Genomic DNA, 18,724 nt, shown 5'->3' with positions numbered 1-18,724 from the left:
AATTAATCATTTTCGACAAAAAACACCAATGTTTGGAGAATTGATAATTTCACTTGGTAAGGCATTGCACGTTTCAATTGCCATCGGGCTTTTAACTCACCAAGCATAGTCTAATACATTTGTTATGGCTGTCCTGCCTGGAGTGATGGTGGGATATTTTCAAGTAACCTTCCTTATTTACGTTTAATTTTTTATGATGTAGGCTCAATACTAATGTCTGCCCTAATGCACACGTCTGTTACGCTTGCCAGGCGAAAGTACTTCATACAACACATAAACACATAATACATAGAATATGGGGCTTTACACTGATTTCCTTCTTTTTTTTTAGATCACGTTCGCTTGGCGCGGGCCCCAGATTGTGCTCGTATATTTAGGCATATACGTTTGGTTTACAGGATTTAACGTCCCAAAGTGACTCAGGCTATGAGAGACACCGTAGTGGAGGGCTCCGGAAATATCGACCACCTGGGGTTGTTTCACGTGTACTAACATCGCACAGCTCATGGGGGCCTTGCTTTTCGCCTCCATCGAAAAGCGGTCACCACGGCCGGTATTCGATCCCGCATATTCGGGTACAGCAGCCCAGCGCCCTAACCCTTGGGCCACCATGGCGAGGTATTCAAGTATAAGAGTAACTAACGAGTTAGAGTTAGTTATTTAGACATGTAACGGAGCCGTTGTTAGTCTGCAGCGGAGAAACTCTCGCTGCTTAAAAGGACATCTCTACATCTATTGCCGACATTCAGAGGTGCGGTAAAATGCAAAATGAAGGAAATTAGAGCAAAAACATTTAATTTGATCGCTATCATTTTGTGCATACTTCAATATATAAATCAGACTAGCTATTGCTGTGCGAAATAAAACAGTGCAGAAATAAAACTCGAGTACCCCCAAATTACGCCCCAAAAAATCTTTTTGCAGGCACACATAAGACTACACACAAGCATCCTCCTCCTAAATCAGAAAAGAAAACGACACGTAAGTTTCTTTGGTTTTTCTCAAGGTGAAGGCCTTTAAGTTTCTCAAATGTAGACAGGACTTGCGCGTTCGTGGAGGGTGTCACACCGTCATTGTCGACAAATGAATTGACCAGTAAAAGAAGGGTTGTATGAGGTGCAGGGCGAAAACGTGTCTGTGAGAAAACTTTCGTTGATGCGGAGTAATTAGCTAATTAATTAGAAAAAGTTTACTCAACGTCAAAACAGCCAGGAACGTCAATATAATGTGCAGACGTCCACAACCACGGACGTTGAATTTGTGCAGCATGCTTCAAAATTTTGCGAGAAGCGTCCAAAAACGTTGCAAAGTTTTAATTTCAGGCATCGACATTGCGTTACATCATAGAAAAGTAAGTCAAGAGTAAAAGAGGCAGAAAGTAGTAAATATAAAAGGGAATAACAACGCTAACGAAAGAGAAAAAAATGATGAAAAGCAGAAAGAGCTAAAAATGTCAAAAATGGGCAAGTGCAAAAAAAAAAGGAAATAAAATATAAGCAAATTTGTGAGAAAGCTGCAAACGACTGCAGAGCCGCAGCAAAGGCTTTCTTCTTTCTTACCGCACTTAAATTAGATTTGAGTGGCTCCAACAAAGTTTGTTTTTCATATTACAAATAGTGAAGTTTTTAAATGTTATGTGATTGCCTAAAAGCCCAGAAAACCCAGGCAAAACGACCTAATTTTCATGGTCGCCACCAAATGCAGCCTGGCACTGGCCACTCGAAATCCTCGCGGGAATTTCTAATGTGCGATGTGCGCTACATTTCACTAATTTTCAATGCTCATCAAAAATTGTTTCCTTCAGCGCCGGAAGCAGTTTATAGATCAGATTTTGCCGCGAGAAAACTAGGTCATGATGATAATCCTGCTCGCTTAAAATTTCTCGGCACTATCCAGTTTTCTAAAAATTTCATAACGGAAATACCACAAGGGAGTTATTTGATGTTCACTACTAGTTTACAAAAGACGCTTGTTGCTTAATAATCAGGAAAGCTGGGCACATGCGAAGTAAAGCACAGGAAGTCGCACATAAAGCGAGGGATACCTTTAGAAAACAAGCAAATTTCGTGGGAATTAAGATGCAGAGAGAGATTTTAGCAGCACGACAAATACATATTATACATTGCAATCTAATTGATTGGTTCCGTTCATCTACTCAGTTGAGAAGCCGTTGCAGACACGGACATGGGTACAATGTGTTATTAGCCGCGCTGGTAACTGCGTCATAGAAGACTCTAAGAGAAGCACTGTGTATACTTTAGCGGCCAATAACAGGACGACCTGCGAAAATGATGCTAAAATAACGGGGTAGTGACTGGCGAGAAACGACTAACGGCTAGTGGTAGCCGAAATAGCGCTTGCTGTATTTTAACTACTGCATTATCATGAGTCTATGCAGGAAAAGCTGTAAAACTATCTGATTCGATTGAATCCGAGGATAGGACCGTGACTGGCGCACGAGTTGTTTTTTTAATCACGTCCTTTTTCGACGCAGCAAAAAAGTCATCTTCTCATACGTACAAAAGGTTACATATTGTTTGTATCTCGCCTATGTTTGCATTTATTTGCGGTACTCTTTTTTTTTTTTCTTAACTTTCTCATGCGTCTCTTCTCCCCTACATCCGCCTTCCGCTAACAGGTGCCCCCCGTGCCCAGCACCGTGTTCCGGAGCAACAGAAGTGTAAGATTTTGAACCACATTGCGAGCCCTGTACTGAGTCGAACTAGACAGCATTTCGTTAACGCTGTGTAATATTTCTCTCTGCATAGCTTTCCGCGAGGCATACAGAAAGAATAAGAAGAGCGCTACTAAAAGGTCTACCAAGGCAGCTGCTGCCACTACTGATGAGTCGAACGAACCAGTCAAGGGCCTCAAGCCAGGTGGTAAGAGAACTGTCCCAGGTGCTGCACTGAGATTTCCTCACTGTACAGTGTACGGCAAAAGTTCACGGGCCATAGAATCTGCTGTTGCACCGTGTTGCGTGGCGTTGACCAAGTCCCCAAAGCTCCGAAACGAGGACTTGGGCCAGACTGTCTTATTCCTAAGTATTATAATTTTATAGCAGCTCTACTATGCACCGCTCAAAAACGGACCCTGCAGCCTGGGAGTTATTGAGCAACCTTGTACCTCTCGGCAACAGACGGAATGAAGTGTCTTGTCTGCTCTTAGCGACAGAAAATAGCACGTCCTACGTCTACATTACAAATGTGTCTTGATTACTGCTTATTTATTACTGCTTATTAACTGAAAACTTTTCTTTTTTGTTAAATTTGCTTTTATGCGTAAAACGAACGTTAAAAAGCAGCGTGGCAGACCTTTCTATGCAGCAGAGGAAATAGAATAAAAAGAGGTTAGAATATGGGCGAGCAACAGTCAATACTCTAAATCTTAGAGGACTATGGCTACACACTTATGGCTGCGCACTAGAGATTTTGATAACTGTGCTCGACTCTTGAAAATACAATCTCTTGTAGAACAGCTTATGCACTCCCTTAAGGTAGAAAAACAGACAGCCGTCGTTGTCACCAACATTCTGCACAGTGGCGTGTCTTGCCTCCTGCGCAGGCGTATCGAACCACCTGTTGTGTTTCTTGTCGGAGAACGCCACAGACAAGGGGCACATGCCGGCAGAGTACTGCACCCATCTCGTCTTCAAAGACATGATCTTCAGCAAGCAAAACCGAAACTTTGAACAAAGCGGAAACGGTGAGTAGGTTCATTTCATTCCGACTCTCTAACACAGCTCCCTTATGAAACTCTCGTTTCAGTATATGTCAAACACCCTCCCCACCTCTATTTATCCGAAAGAAAGGGAACATATCGGTGAAGGTATTGAAATCGAAATGTAATGATCGCACCTATATCAAGCCATTGGCTTACTGCATGAAAAGTGATAAAGGGGAAGACTAGAACGGAATATAAGTATCGACATTTTGGCTTGGCATTCCCAGATGACCATACACAGGGTAAATTTCATCGCAGAAATCAAATTTGTAAGCAGAAAGTGCCCAGCCAGTGGTGCGTCCGTGTGGCTTTTAAGATCTATTGAAACGCTACTGGTGCTGTGTACTAGTATCATGGAAGCCACAAAAAATACAGCGCTTCCTGGTGAACTAGTATCACAGCCAAATAATTTTCTGGCCCGTTAATGATGATGTCGGCCTAAGTGGCGAGCGAGCGCTTTCCTCAGGACCGGCATGACCCCTCTCAAATTACCTCTAAAGGCCCCCAAAGGAGGGTATTATATAGGTGATGGGGGGGGGGGGGGGGGGGCATACAATCATAGTAATCATGATACAATTAGCAACAAGAAACTAATTAGGCATTAGGCCTAACATCAAAAGGAGGAAAGAAAAACAACAGCAAAATATTCTACTCATTTCCGCCACAGTGAAGCAGCTCTCGGAATTTTTTTGTCAGTTTCTGTAGCGATGCGCGATGGCAAGTTATTCCAATCAATGATAGTGCGAGCAATGAATTAATTGGCGTAAGTCGATGAATGACACTTCGCGCGTATAACTTTGACGACATGATAAAGCCGTTGATGTCATGAAGTGGCTGAAACAAATCACTGCGCAGTAATGGATGGTGATAAAGCTTAGGGAAACGTGTTAACCTAGCGTGTTTACGAAGATGTAATAATTCTTGCAGTTCAGCACGTGTTTTTAATGCCGCTACGTTTGTGAAAGATGAGTAGCCTAAAAAAATAAAGCACACAGCCCGGTTCTGCCAGGATTCAATGTTGGCGATAACATCAGGGTGTCAAATAGCCGCGGTATATTCAATTTTAGGGCGTATTAAATTTATACAGCAGGTTCAACATAATTAGTTCAATATGTAAACGGAATTGCTTAAACCTGTGTTTTTCCTTGCAAATAGAACTTCGCTTACACGCGGACCACGCGCGCGACTCAGCTGTTATTTTTTAGATATAACATTGTTATCCTGCTCATTATTTCGAGAACAACAGCACTATAATAGTTCTTAATTTTTAAGCTCCCGCTACCATTTGGCTGAAAACTAAGCCCTGAACGACCAACTGATTGATCTTCATATTGACAAATAAGTCAAATTGATTGATTGATTGATTGATTGATTGATTGATTGATTGATTGATTGATTGATTGATTGATTGATTGATTGATTGATTGATTGATTGATTGATTGATTGATTGATTGATTGATTGATTGATTGATTGATTGATTGATTGATTGATTGATTGATTGATTGAGAATTCTTGTGGATCTGGCAGGCACGGGTTTCGAAGAGTTCATGTCCTTGCGTGAGCGTTTCGTAACCACGAAGTTCGTGGTGTCCCTGAATCCGGTCCTGGTGCGCGAGATGCTCGACTACGCGGATCGCGACGAGCGCAGTCTGGCGGCGCTGAGCGGGCAGCTCGCCAAGTGGATCTCGCAAAACGAGCTCAATGGCGTGGCCATCACGGGTCAACTGCTGATGACCACGCGCCAGCGAAGCATGTTGAAAGTGCTCCAGACCATGCAGGAAGACCTGAAGCAGCTGGGAGAACCGAAACCCGCCCTCATCTTCTCCGGATATGTGTCACCCGACCAATACGCGGAGAAAGCTATACTCAACCGGATCCGGGAGTACATTCGAATCGCGGACATATTCGTGGTCGAGACGCACTACCACGAAGAGGAGCAGTTCTGCAGACTCGTCTACCCGTCCATCTTTGTGCGGGTGGACGACACTCCCAGTAGCATCCCCGTGAAGACGGCGCTCCTCTGGATGGAGATGGTCAAGGAGGAAGAGAAAAATCTGAACGGGACGCACAACATGTGTTTCTCGCTCGACTTGTCGACCATGTCTTTCGACGTAGCCGCCAACAGCCGACCCGTTGTGGGCGGTTGGTGCACGGGGCGCAAGTGGATCAACTACGGCGATGTGAGTGACCTCTTCTTACCTGTATTAATTACATGATTACATAATGACTGAAGCTGACGATGATGGTGATTATGAAACGCGGGCGGGAAGAAAAATAGAGGATGACACTTTTATTTTGGATGCTTACGTTGAAAAATCACGGACTTCGCGCAAGAAACTTTCAGCGTTTAGATGCCAAAGTGTCCGGCTAGCTGCTTCTATTACGCAGACCATTCCACACGTCCGAAGCACTCAGTGAACACTAAGGTAAAGAACTCGAAAACTCCTCTCGTTGGCGTCGTTATCAACATGAGAAAGCAGTGCAAGCATATGGGAGCAAAAGCGAATATCTGGCTCCTATACTGGAGGTGCGAAGTCCGACCTCTGTGTCCTCCGGGTACCCATCAGTTTCAAACTGGCATAACTTTTCTCTGCAGCCTGGTGCTCGGCTTCATTGTGTTGCAATGTCTGAAAAAAGAGCCTTTGACCTCATCTTGTATAGACTAATTCGTTGTGCCATGCTTCCTTTTGTCCGTCATTAGTACTCATTATCTACTCGTGCCTGTTTACCCGAACAAGTCAGGCTCGTTTACTACTTCCGATAACGGTGTCTCTCACTTTCCTGCTGTCGAAAGTTTATTTATTTTGTCGTCTACAGCTCGCATCTGCCCTCACATTCTGGAAGTGAAGTTACATTCCTAGAGAGAAACCTTCCTTAGCAGCCTGATCATAGTGAAACTTGAGCGTGGCCATTATCAGTCCCTCCGTGCCAGTGATCGCTCATTACATAACGCGCTGAAGTCAGCCTCCTTTGTGTTCCCAACGCAGATGTGCGGCTCCTCGGCCTGGGTGACGCCCGATGAAGACAACGTGGCCCTGTCCACTTCCAGACGCAAGCCGCAGGTCTGGGTGGCCTACGACAGCGAAGAGGCCATCAAGCAGAAGGTCCTTCTCTTATCTGGGCTTTTTTTTTTTCCGGCCATACCGTTTCGAAGTTTATTCATCAAACTGTGATTTGTGATTTAAAATCCAGTGCGGCTAATTTGTGGCACACAGCTTGAGCCATACAATTGACTCATTGCTACGTGGAATCTCCACACAAACGTTGACCTAGGATAAAGGCGGCAGCCTGGTGACTTAAGCACCCGCCTCTCATATGTGAGAGGTGCAGGACTCAATCTCCAGTGTCGCCAACGGGTACTCAAGTGTGATAAAATATGTACAATCTTCTCGTGTCTTTGTGAGCGACTTATTGCAGCTGAAACGCCCAAGTAACGGGTCTTTAACGTTAACTGCTGTGGACAAAAATACCGTGGCGCTCTTTGGTCACAACTGCTAAAGACATCCTTGCCTCTTTCTTAACTCCTGAGAAAAGCAGGTCGCATTTATCCATTTCGTCATCAGTTACAAGTTACAAAGGGCGGACAAAAAAGCATGCCACTATTGCTTAAGTGCTTTCCGTATGAAGTTGAAGTTTATTTTCAGTTGCCCCATAAAAGAAACTGCAGGATCCTGAACAAAACGTACTTCCTTGCACCTGACGAGGTTCAGGACCCCACGCGATCTGTACTCTCGGGATACAGCGGCATAGAGTTTAAACATGAAAATATCGTTTTCTTTGCTCATAAAGGTAGAAATAAATAAAATAATGAAACAACATAGTAAACACTCTTAATACTCGCAAAACTTTTGACATGAGCCATCTCGATGTACAAACACACAAAAAGATACGTTGTCAGTAACCTGCCCGTTCTGGAGTAGGTTTCGTTGTCCACGCTATTCGTATTACTCACTGACATCATTGTAGAGTGCTTAGTTGCGAAAGTTGCGATCAACGTTCACTGGCCCATGATAGCAAGCAGACCAGCAGACGCGCAAACAGATAAATAACTTATCCTTAATGGCATGAATTTAAGAGACCTCAGTCTGTCGTATTCTTAAATCATTCTTTCATATTCCCTCTGCTTTTCGCCGCTAGGTGAGCCGTGCGATGGACGTATTCCACGGCGTCTGTGTGGCCGCCTTCCAAGTGGATCACGATGACACCGCCGCTGCCTGCGACGGAGTGAACCGCTTCCCGAGGCTGCAGGCAGTCCGTGAGGTGCAAAGTAAGGAAGTTCCAAGCTCTCTTAATGCTTGTCTGCTACGTTCATTCGTTTGCTGGTTAATGTGGTGCACAAAATACCATGTTTTTTTTTTTTGTGTGTGTGTGTGGAGCACAAGAAGAGCAAACAATCCAGTCGATAAGATCAAAGCACAGGCATATAGTTTAGGCAGACAAAAGTGACAATATATTGAAGGTGTCTGAGCTAAATGTAAGGCAGCTTTTAAAAATTTTGGTCGGATTGTGCCAACCCTTTGAAGCCAACTGAGAGTTCTCAAGAGTCTCCTATACCAGTCGACATTCTTTTCTCGCTCGTCAAAGTTAATTAGTATTGATTAATTAGCTAGCTTTATAATTATAGATTTGAGAAACAAAGTGTCAATGGGAAATTTTTAGATCGTATTGGACAACAACTAGCGGCGGACTTTGCGTTCAAGGTACAATTCATTTACTGGTTTTCAGAGAGCTATCAATAAGGGAGTAATTACTCATTGATATCCACCCAAGCGCAGCCATACGGCTACCAAGGAAAGCTGTACACCTTTCTCAGAAACTTCGTAGTCAAAGAAATATCCCCCCAACACCATTCCCACATCCAGATCAATTCGCTCTAGCTCTACTATCTGTTGGGCTGACCGTCCTGGTTAGATCAGTTAGTAGAGCGACTTTCCCGAAAAGGCGGTTAGATCTCCGTGCTAGAACTAATTTTTTCATTGACTACGAAGTTTCCGAGAAAGCTGTACAACTTTCCTTTGTAGCCGTGTGGCTACGCTCGGGTGGATGCCAATGAGTAATTACTCCCCTATTACAAATCTACTCCACCTTAGGGGATTTCCCAAAATATTCGAACAAAGAGAGCTATCACGTGACCAGCTGCTGGCGCAGGTCTCTCGCCCAGTGCGCACCTGAGCCCTGTCTAGAATAAATCTCCAGAGGAAGTGCATTTTGTTTTATATGTATCTTAGTGCCGACACGGCACCGCTGTCGTTTGGAAATTTTTATCTTGAGAGTTATCATTTAGGAGCTCTAAACGGTATTAGGCGAATTCCAGTTTGGTGCAAACATTTCAGTCGTCTATATTTATGACAATCTAGAACACCGGCATTGTAACATCGTTCTTCAAGTCAATAATTCAAGATACTTAATTAGAATGTGATAATTTATTGTTGATAAAAAATACAGCGCAGTAAGACAGGCAACTCTGGAGTTTTTAATCTTAACACTAAGCTAGGCAACAGTGGATTTAAGACCTTAGTTATTATTAGCTGGTACTCCTGGTATATCTACGTGGGCAAATATGTCAGTCTGCGCCCTACACGAGATAGAAAAAAGTCGTTCGTGTTTTCCGCAACGTCCAATTCACTGCAAATTAGGCAGTTCAGCATCTCAAACCGTTATTACATTGCTCCGTTAGTCACGTACTTGTGAACGTGCAAACTACTACTCAACAAAGGGCGCGTTCTCAGGATGTATCAAGGCCAAAGCAGAGTAAACGAGCTGCGTATAGTTGCCACTTATAACTGAGCGACAGGTCTGTGTCCCCAGGACGCCAGAGGAAATCTGTGTCAGCCAAACCTGAAAGAAGATATGAGAGCTGGGAGCTGAGACCAGCACTCTGGCGAACAATGCGCCTGATATTACCTCGGCGGAAATAACGAGATAGCACTGGCTTTTTTTTTTTTTACGTATTCTGCCTCTGCACCGAGGCAAAGGAAACCGGCAATCTCGTTGTGGCAGGTAAAGCAATCTCGCTATTCTGTTGTTGTTGTTATTATTACTCTTGGATGGATGATGTTTTCTTATTGTTTTGGCACATCACTGTGTAATTTTTCTCCAAGACACTCAAGATATTCTTCATTATCTTGATTTGTCGTAAATGTTCCATTAAAGTTAAACTAATACTTAACTTTTTATTGCCAATTTACAGAGCACCACGTTGAAAAGGAGTTCTATGGCGTTGAGAAAAGAGGTACGAAATGTTTTCTTTTGTATAGCAATTACTAGAAGCAGACAATGAACCATGGTGGTGTGCGCATTCGCGCATATTTGCACACAATTCAATGAGTGCGTATACGCGAGCGGGGCTGGTATCTAGAAAGAAAAAAGTACTAGCATCTTCCGGCATTCCCCAATATATTTTGTTCGGACTACAGTTTCTCACACGTTTGCCTAGTGGTGAACTCTCGGTAAGCTGCAGCTAGAGGTAGCGAGAGCACGGCATCATTTTCCGGTGTACCGGACAGTCGGTACTCTCGCTAGAGGAAATCTAAGGTTTTGACAAAGTCCCGTTTGGTCTGACAGTGCATTAATTAACGTCGCAACAAGAAAGAAGGAATGCCTAATAAAGTGTGCAGTCAAACATATATTAGACGTTTCCTTTTTCGATTCCGACGCGTGCAAGCTCGAAACTTCGCTACGCCCTACTTTCGGCACCTTTGCATAGAGATAACTTTCCGAGTTTCTCATTGAAGATAACTTCCCTTTCTGTCCCTGGTATGGTTTCGGGATTACTCAGAGTTTCAAGAACTCCAGACGCTGCACAAAATCTCTCAATGCTTTCGGGCACCACATAAGCGCCAAGCTGAGCTCTCACGATACTGTTCCCTTCATTCTCCCTCCTAGAACCGGGACCCTGTTCTGGCCTATAAAACCCTTCACTGCTTTGCGCGTGGAACCGACGTTGTCCATTTATTTTTATTATTGGGTCTAAAAACTGCTACGTGAATATCTTTCTCTCTCCTGAGTCTTTCCTTGCTATTAAGCGGTAATCAACCACTCTGTGCGTCATTCGCTGTCTCATCACCTAATTAGGGTAGCTCGCTGAAAACGAAATATGTCCATCTGTTGCGCCAACAGTAACCGGGGGAGTAGGTCCCGATATATTGCGGCGAATCCGCTCTATCTTGGTTATTTTGGATTATCAGATCACCTGCTTGCATATGGAATGGATTTACGTAACGTACAAAGGTCCTAAAGAATCAGATATCCACATTTTTGTGTTAAAATTTTGACATCACCGCAAAGGATCTATCTGCACAAAGCAGGTCCCTATAACTTGTACCGAAACTACTCTACATTTGTACTTTTGCATTCTCGCCCCTTAGCTTGTAGAACGGCAATGAAGAGTTTATCTGCACATAACGTAATGCTTCAGTAAAAGTACTGGACAGCTGTTAAGCTATACTTGAAATGTAAAATAGTGCCAAACACTCGATCACAGAATGAAAAGTTATGACACCAGCATGGGGAACTTTGAGATCTACTTTCAAAACATACAATAATTGCCCATAATGTAAGTAATCAAGTAATACTTTCTTATGTTCCACAGCACCGCCACGCTCAGAAGAGCGAGAAAGATCCAAAACAGCACCAAGTAGGTACACTCTGTTTCTTCTTTAGTACTCTAATTTCTGTATAGCTGCATCGTGTTGGAAATAATTCTTTACGGGAAAGCCTCAAAACAATAGTATTGAGTAGAAAAGCCAGCTAAGGGGCAACTGAAATCCAATAAGTTATTACTTTGTAGCATTCCCAGAGAAACTGCACATCACTTGAAGTCGCGCTTGAGCGCTTGACTTGAGAGCTTCACTCAGCTTCCTTCTCGGGATATTGTGGGCCAGGGTGCGCCTATATAAACAGGGAATTCAGCTTGAAACTGAAAACAGCATGGTAGCACTAAAAAGTTTTTTATGTTAATCTCGCTGCAGCGTTGTTCCAGAAGTCCGTTTGCGTAGGGTATGTATTCGTGCATAATTTACAAACACTTTCAGTTACGAAACTCCCGATCCGATCCGTCTCAACGTGAGCTCCGGCCATATTTTGGAGCTTACCAGAAAGAGAGTAGGCAAAGTTTAACGGGAGGAGAGACGGAGACAACAGAGAGTGGAAAAATGGCCTGGCTTGTAACTTCCCACTCGGGAAAAGTGGAAGGGTATGAAAGGCAGAGGCAGTGTTCGTGGTGGGTGATTATACCTAATACAGGGAGGTGCCCACGCACACAGTACATCGCACTCGTCTGCTGTACAATCTAATGAAGTGAACACGATGTCCGTGTCTTGTCCAAGCACACGGAGGGACATTACCTACATATGGTTCAGAGATGGCCTTGAATACGCGCCCAGCCTAGCACGGTCACGTATTGTAATGCAGCTACTTACATCACTTCAGCTGCATAGACGGACTGCAGTAAGTGAAGATAAACAGATGATGGCGTTGCGCATGGGCTTCGCAGCATGCACTTTTTTTATCCTGGACGATGTCTTGAGCTGTCCTTCTGAGCATGACAGATGTCGTGACTTTCAGCTAACCTCCGATTGGTGGACCAGTAATGGCTTTGCAAGTTTCATGCTAAAAGGGTTGCACATAGGGAGTATACGCAAAGCGAAAGACGCCCTAATACGGGCCCATCAAAAGCATCTGTTCCGGTCGTTTGTGACGGGCGGCTTCGCAGAGGGCCCGGCGGTGTTGTGCGTGGCGGGTGACTTGACCTCTGATCTGGACCACTACCCGACCATGCACTGCACGCACCTCATCTACAAGGACATGGTCTTCTTCTCCGAACACAAGTGGTTCATGCCCAAGGAGAACGGTAAGCACGTCACCTGTCTGTGTCAGTCAATCATTCCGCCCGTCCGCCGCCTGTCTATGTTGGCTTGTTCATTTGTTCGTCCGTCCATCTGTATGTCTACATGCCTACCTGTCCTTTAGTGTATCTACCGGTTGAGCCAGTTATACTTAGTGGCACGGATAGAGGCATATTATTTTATATTACTTTTGGGTAGCCTCACCATAATATATGTGTATGTCGGTCGATAGGTCCTTCTGAGTCCTCCCATGTTCCCACTATGCAGAGCACAGCTACCAGCAGTTCAAAGAGCTGCGTGCCAGCTCTCAGCTGCCCATGTTAGTGGGCGTGTCGGCTGAGCAGTTGAGCGATTTCTACGCGCGCTTGTGGCGCAACCCGCCCAAGATGGGCCACTTCGCCCGCAGCGCGATCGAGTGGCTGAACCTGCACGGATTTGACGGAATCGCTCTGCTCGACCAGGAAGTCAAGGCGGCCGACGTTGACAGGCGATACTTCCACATCGTCAAGGTCGGTGAAGCCACTCGGGGGGCGCTGCACGTAGCTATAGGAGCCACCCTATCAGCAAACATGCGCAGCAGTAACCATTCGTGTTTCACTAGCGGATAGGACGCTCCGTCTTTTCTGAAGTGTGGCTCACTTTTACCTATACACAGTATAATTTATTTCTTTTGATGTGGCCATGACATCAGCGTTATAACTGGCACACGGGTGTCATGATAGACACGTAGATAAACAATTTCTCAATCTGGTCGCAGAGGCTGCACGACGAGTTCAAGAAGTCCGAGCGTAAGCTCCTCATTATTGTGGGCCTCAGCATCGTGGACCACGAGAAGACTGCCGAAGACGTGGCCGAACACATCGAGAACATCGCCAGGTACCGCCGCCCGTGCTTCGCTTTCTCCAACTGTACTGCTTGTGTTTAGCCTTGACAACACGTTTCATTAAGGCCGTAACGAGTAATGCCTGCGCCGCCATTCTGCCAGAAAAAAAAAAAGAAAGAAAATCCTATTGCACCGAGTCATTTCTGCAGCTCAGAAGCTTTTTTTTTGTTTTGTTTTTTCTTTTGTTTTCTTTGTTTTTTTTTTATGAAGAGGTGTGTCTTTTCCTCTGCCGTTTTGTGGTCTTGTGAAGCTTGCTTTAAAGTAAACATTTATTTTATGGCTTCTACGTAGCGTGTGCACTGAGCGCCAGTCACATTGCAATACTCATTTTTCTAGATGACAAAAAACCAACAATTTAATGCATATGCGAACACAATGTTACGACTCTTTTCTAGCATGTGGATCGTCTCTGAAAGCACTGCTGCACTTCCTCATATGCAGGGTTGTCTGGGCATGTCAGGGTCCAGCCAACGCCAACGCCAATTCCCAGAGTTAACAGAGAGGCTGCTCTAAAATAAGTGTGCCAGCTATATATATCCGGACGAATCGGTATTACAATCATAACTGGGGAGAACATATACAACGTTCCTCTGTTACATATATATATACACACGCTGCGTGATGAACTCAAGCAAAATAGGCTGAAATTTTGCAACTTTGCTGTCTTCTGTTTCGCGACTGAAAGGAAGAAATAGTAATTCGTTTGCACTCACAATGTTGTACTTATGTAGATCTCAACAGGGAACTATAGCTCAGTACTTTAGCCGGTCTCTATCCTCAAATTCTACTCTGAGAAAGGAACGTAGGAACCAGTGCCTCGTCATAAACACACATATAGTAATTGGCCTATGAAAAATCATACGCAGGTAGGAGAGAAAACAGGACATGTCCTGTTTTCACGCTTCACGCTAGTTGTTGTCGGTCCTTCCTTTGTGCGCGTGTTTTCTTTTTTTTTTTTTTGCGCTCGGTGTTATGTCCGGATACAGTAACCACCCAGCCCCATTAGAAGCCTCGGCCCATATAGTAATCAGTCCAGTCAGTCGATCCGAGCGGGTTCTTGACAGATAACAAAGGAAGCTTCAAAGCTGCATTTGGCGCCCTTCTGAAAATGGTATCTTTCTTCGGCCTGCCAGGTACTCGGATTACCTGGTCCTCGAAACGCATCGCAAGAAGCATCCGGGACCGTGCAAGGTGTCCCTGCCTTCGTCGTTCCTCGAGGATACAACCTTCAGCCAGTCGGTCCCAATCGTAAGGCTCAACGCCTCGTTCATCGGGCAGATTCATGAATTGAGACTTAAAGGCTGAGTTTCGGAGAACTGTGTCTCAAGGTCGACATGTCAATACGTAAAACTAATAACATCAGTCAAGACTATGCAAATAATAAAATTTACACAAACTGTGGCAGGAGACAATCACAAAAGGCGCCGTCTGAAGAAGGAGGTAGAACTGCCTGACGACCACGGTTAAATATAACAAATCCGCCGTTTTAAAGTTAAACATACGAGATAGAAGGCATGGTTTCACTAAGAAAAATAAAGATCTTCATTAAGAGAATAGCAAAGAATCTAATATTGGCTGTACGTAAATTGCCGCTATCATTTATGTTCGATTACAAATCACATGTCAAGAATTAAACCATGATGCTTCCTAATTTTCAGTTTGCAGAACTTAATGGGTTTCGATACCTGTTGCGAGCTTAATCGATTTTCGGCAAAGTACTCTGACGCAAGTACAACATATCTATAGTAAGGTATTGTTGTTTGGGAAATATATATGGCACGGAAAGCACTTGATCACACCGTGGTCGCAGGAAGCCTAAGATACAGCACACTGTTGAACCAAAGCGGATGTTTCGAAAGAGTTGGTCACTTAGCTGAGATATCGTCAAATAGGTTGACTGAGATGGTTGGCGGGGTACACGCTGATTTCTTCTGAATGGCCTTTTAAAGGGCAAACTGGGGACAAACAATTTTAGCCTATATCGATAGGATGCTGCCATCTAATCACAAAGAGACCCCTCTCATCAAAAACGTAGATTTTATATGCTATCAAAGTAAAAATGAAAACTAAATACGGGTGTCGCCGCCACCGGCCGCTTTCGAAAGTAAACTGCTTGCGTCGATATAGATTTTTGTTGCGAATATCAGAGGCTACGTTAAACTGCCGTTCATTTGAAAATAATGGCTACCCATAGTTTTCAGTAAAGATGCCAAGAATTTTATTAGACTGACAGGAAGATCTTAAAAATCAACTTCTACTGCCACAGCAACGTCGATAATGCGAGCGATAATCAGGTACCAATTACTACTGAAGACAGTCAGTTGCTGTGTGGTGTTGTTTTCGGTGTCTGCTTTAAATTGGTCAAAAATATGCCCAGATTTCGTTTGTTCCAGTAAATTTCAAGAGAAATTTTCTTCTTTTTGAGCCATTATTTGTCGCATTATTTTTTTTTTTTTCTTGATCGCAGCGAACAGCCCTGGCGTGGATGCGCATCCTCCACGTGGAGAATGAGACGTCTGCGAATCTCTGCGTCTCGTTCAACATGGCTGCCCTTAACTTCAAGACGAGGAAAGAGAACTTGACCTGCAAGATGGAGAGGTGGTCAAACTTCCGCGACGTACGTCTGCTCACTTTGCCCTAACAAAAATAAATAAATTGGTTCACAGGAAGGGAAAGGCGCAGTAACTGTCACACTTGCTCTGTGGACACCCGAACCGCGCCGTAAGGGAAGGGAGGAAGGTGGGAATGAAAGCGGAAAGAGAGAAAGAGGAGCCATAGTGGAGGGCTACGGAGTAATTTGGACCACCTGGGGATCTTTAACGTGCGCTGACATCGCACAGCACACGGACGCCACTTCGTTTCGCCTCCATCGAAACGCAGCCGCCGAGGCCGGGATTCGATCCCGGGAACTCCGGCACAGTAGTCGGGCGTCTTACCACTGCACCACCCCGGCGGGGCAACGGGAAACATATTCTTCAACTACTCATAGCGGTAGCCTAGTAGTAGTTTAACCATCCGCCTCTCATGCGCAAGGCGGTCGGTTCCCTCAGGTAGACGCCGGTGATATAACGGGTACAAGCAGTTTTCGTGGCACAATGGTAGACTTCTATGCGGCTAAATACTTAACAAATGCGTATTTGGCCCAATTTTGTGCATAGAAATATGCCGGGCGCTGTGGCGCTCACCTGCGAAAGCTGTCATTGCGTTGTTAAGATTCAACCTAGCCCCAAACCACGTAACATCATTACTATCTTCTTAAAATATTCGTTTTACAATCACAAAAAAATGGAGCTCTTTATGACGTTTTAGAAATAAGTCTACCATGGGAATAACACTTCTGAGGAATATCGAGTTGGCAGATAACAACGCTCTGTAATAAAAAAAAAGACACAAAGTGAGATTTCTCGGCACCTTTCGGGTGAAGAACTAGGGGCAAAACATCTCCCCCTCCTGCCTGTATAAGCTGCCCCTAAAATGCACTCGTAAATCGAATCAATCATAGTCATTTGAGAGTATATGCCAAGCTGCGCAAGGATCAGTGTTGCTGCGCTGTTATAACCTGCGGGAAATAGCTGCGTTTTCTTACCTACCCGTGTCCCTAATATGTTCACCTTTTGGTGATCGTCCTATAGATCTGAGAACGTTTGTTACCCGTTCTTTACATTGCTGACGTCATGCTGTATATGAGCGCATGGTACTCTGGTCAGTAGTCGCCCAGTTTGCCAAGCAAGTCGGTATTACGGACTTCTGAAGTTTTACAGCTGAGGTCAAGGAAAGCTGCGGATCAAAGAGCGGCCGTTGTGTATGGAAATTGGGTGCGCAGGTGTGCTCCACTAAGGACGGCTACGAAGCTCCCGTGCGCGTGGATGGGGCTTTGGGTGTCTACAGGAACAACAAGAACGCCTGGCAGATGTACGACGACGAAGACTCACTACGGGAAAAGGTACAAATATGTGGATTCGGTTCCTTTCAAAAGCTATTTCCTCACCTGCACTTTCGAACGAATGTACTGAAGGCGATAGCAATGATAACATCGTTTGGCACCGTGCTTATCTTTGTGTACATACCATCGTCTCGGCATGTCCGTGCCAAAACTGATGATCCTATTTTAGTAAGCAAACACGCTAGAACAGAGGTCTCCTGGGTGCGAGATTTCTTTGGTGCGATGTTTTCACGGCACACCAAACCACGCCCCATCCGTACCGTTTTTGTTACACATTGTGTTTGTGAGTAGCGAGTGTAGGTGCTCTTGAAGATACGATGTTATGTTGCAGGGTACTGAGCGTTTTGATATGAATCGGTAATGGTTGCTCCAACGCAAAGATGACTTCGTTAACGTTACAGAAACACTTGACTAGCTACTAGCCAGAGTAAATAACTGATTAAAGTACATGCGCTTATCCCTTGACAAGTGATGCCTTTGCTCAAAGATGCCTGTAATGTAGCGGTTTTCGCTTTTCTGCACACAGTCGTATTCCGTTTTGTTCGCCTGTCCTCAAATAATCCAGACTTCATGGCGAAGGTTAGATGCACGCTACGTACGGGATTACCCCAAAAAAGAACAGGTAATTTAAAAATTAGAAAGAATAGCTCGATGCGGCTTACCATGAATGCAAAAAGAAATATATTTTTATTTAATGACAATTTTTCCCTCATATGACATAGTACTATTTACACGCATTAAGCACCATTATTTTGGTGAAAAATTTAGCCATTCTGAAGCATTCTTATGTTACATCAAAACATTTCCGCGTTTTCTTGTCAACAACTTTAAAAGCCGCATCGTGTTACTGCCTGCACTTTCGGAATTGCTGAATTTTCATTTCCCCTCTTTCCTTTGGTTAACCATATGTATCCTACAAATTTTGTTTTGTAGAATTTAGACTAGCGTTTGCAACCTTATTATTTGCTCATTACAAGTATTCTGGCTTTTTTTAAAGGCTGAGCTGATATCATATTAGCAACCTATTGCTCCCCCGGCCAATTCTTACGTCCGATGATAGATCATGCACAGCATGTCTGTTTTATTAGCGAATTTTCAAGTCTTCGTTTACAATTTTAACCCTTACTTATTGTGAAAAAATTGCATTCTATCTATGTTTTCAACTAGTCAAAAATTAATTATTATCTGGGTAAATGCCCTGATCTTGGGTGCGTATCTAAGTCAAATTATTCCATTAAATAAGCCAAAAGAAAACTTTTTGTTGATAACGCCAAGGTGAATCAGACGCCACGATGAATGTCCATGGTTGACAAGCCTGCTCGCGCGA

The 18,724-nt window shown here is 44.2% G+C and overlaps 1 protein-coding gene across 1 annotated transcript in view; it reads left to right on the top strand.

The window, feature by feature from the left end:
• LOC146207902 (uncharacterized) overlaps positions 1–18,724 on the top strand; it is a 46,169-nt gene that overhangs the window by 6,025 nt on the left and 21,420 nt on the right. The window contains exons 6-20 of the mRNA XM_084577745.1: positions 925–981; positions 2,639–2,680; positions 2,769–2,882; positions 3,565–3,705; positions 5,253–5,905; positions 6,713–6,829; positions 7,863–7,992; positions 9,916–9,957; positions 11,317–11,361; positions 12,439–12,576; positions 12,839–13,080; positions 13,329–13,447; positions 14,588–14,702; positions 15,922–16,071; positions 17,278–17,397. Coding sequence (XP_084433871.1) covers positions 925–981; positions 2,639–2,680; positions 2,769–2,882; positions 3,565–3,705; positions 5,253–5,905; positions 6,713–6,829; positions 7,863–7,992; positions 9,916–9,957; positions 11,317–11,361; positions 12,439–12,576; positions 12,839–13,080; positions 13,329–13,447; positions 14,588–14,702; positions 15,922–16,071; positions 17,278–17,397 — 2,225 coding nt within the window. The remainder of the gene's footprint in view (positions 1–924; positions 982–2,638; positions 2,681–2,768; positions 2,883–3,564; positions 3,706–5,252; positions 5,906–6,712; positions 6,830–7,862; positions 7,993–9,915; positions 9,958–11,316; positions 11,362–12,438; positions 12,577–12,838; positions 13,081–13,328; positions 13,448–14,587; positions 14,703–15,921; positions 16,072–17,277; positions 17,398–18,724) is intronic.

Source organism: Amblyomma maculatum, chromosome 1 (assembly GCF_055883805.1).
Source record: "Amblyomma maculatum isolate TAMU_Amacu chromosome 1, ASM5588380v1, whole genome shotgun sequence".
NCBI classification, from domain to species: domain Eukaryota; kingdom Metazoa; phylum Arthropoda; class Arachnida; order Ixodida; family Ixodidae; genus Amblyomma; species Amblyomma maculatum.
Note: the sequence above shows the minus strand (reverse complement) of the source record. Positions and strands in the feature narration are given on the sequence as shown.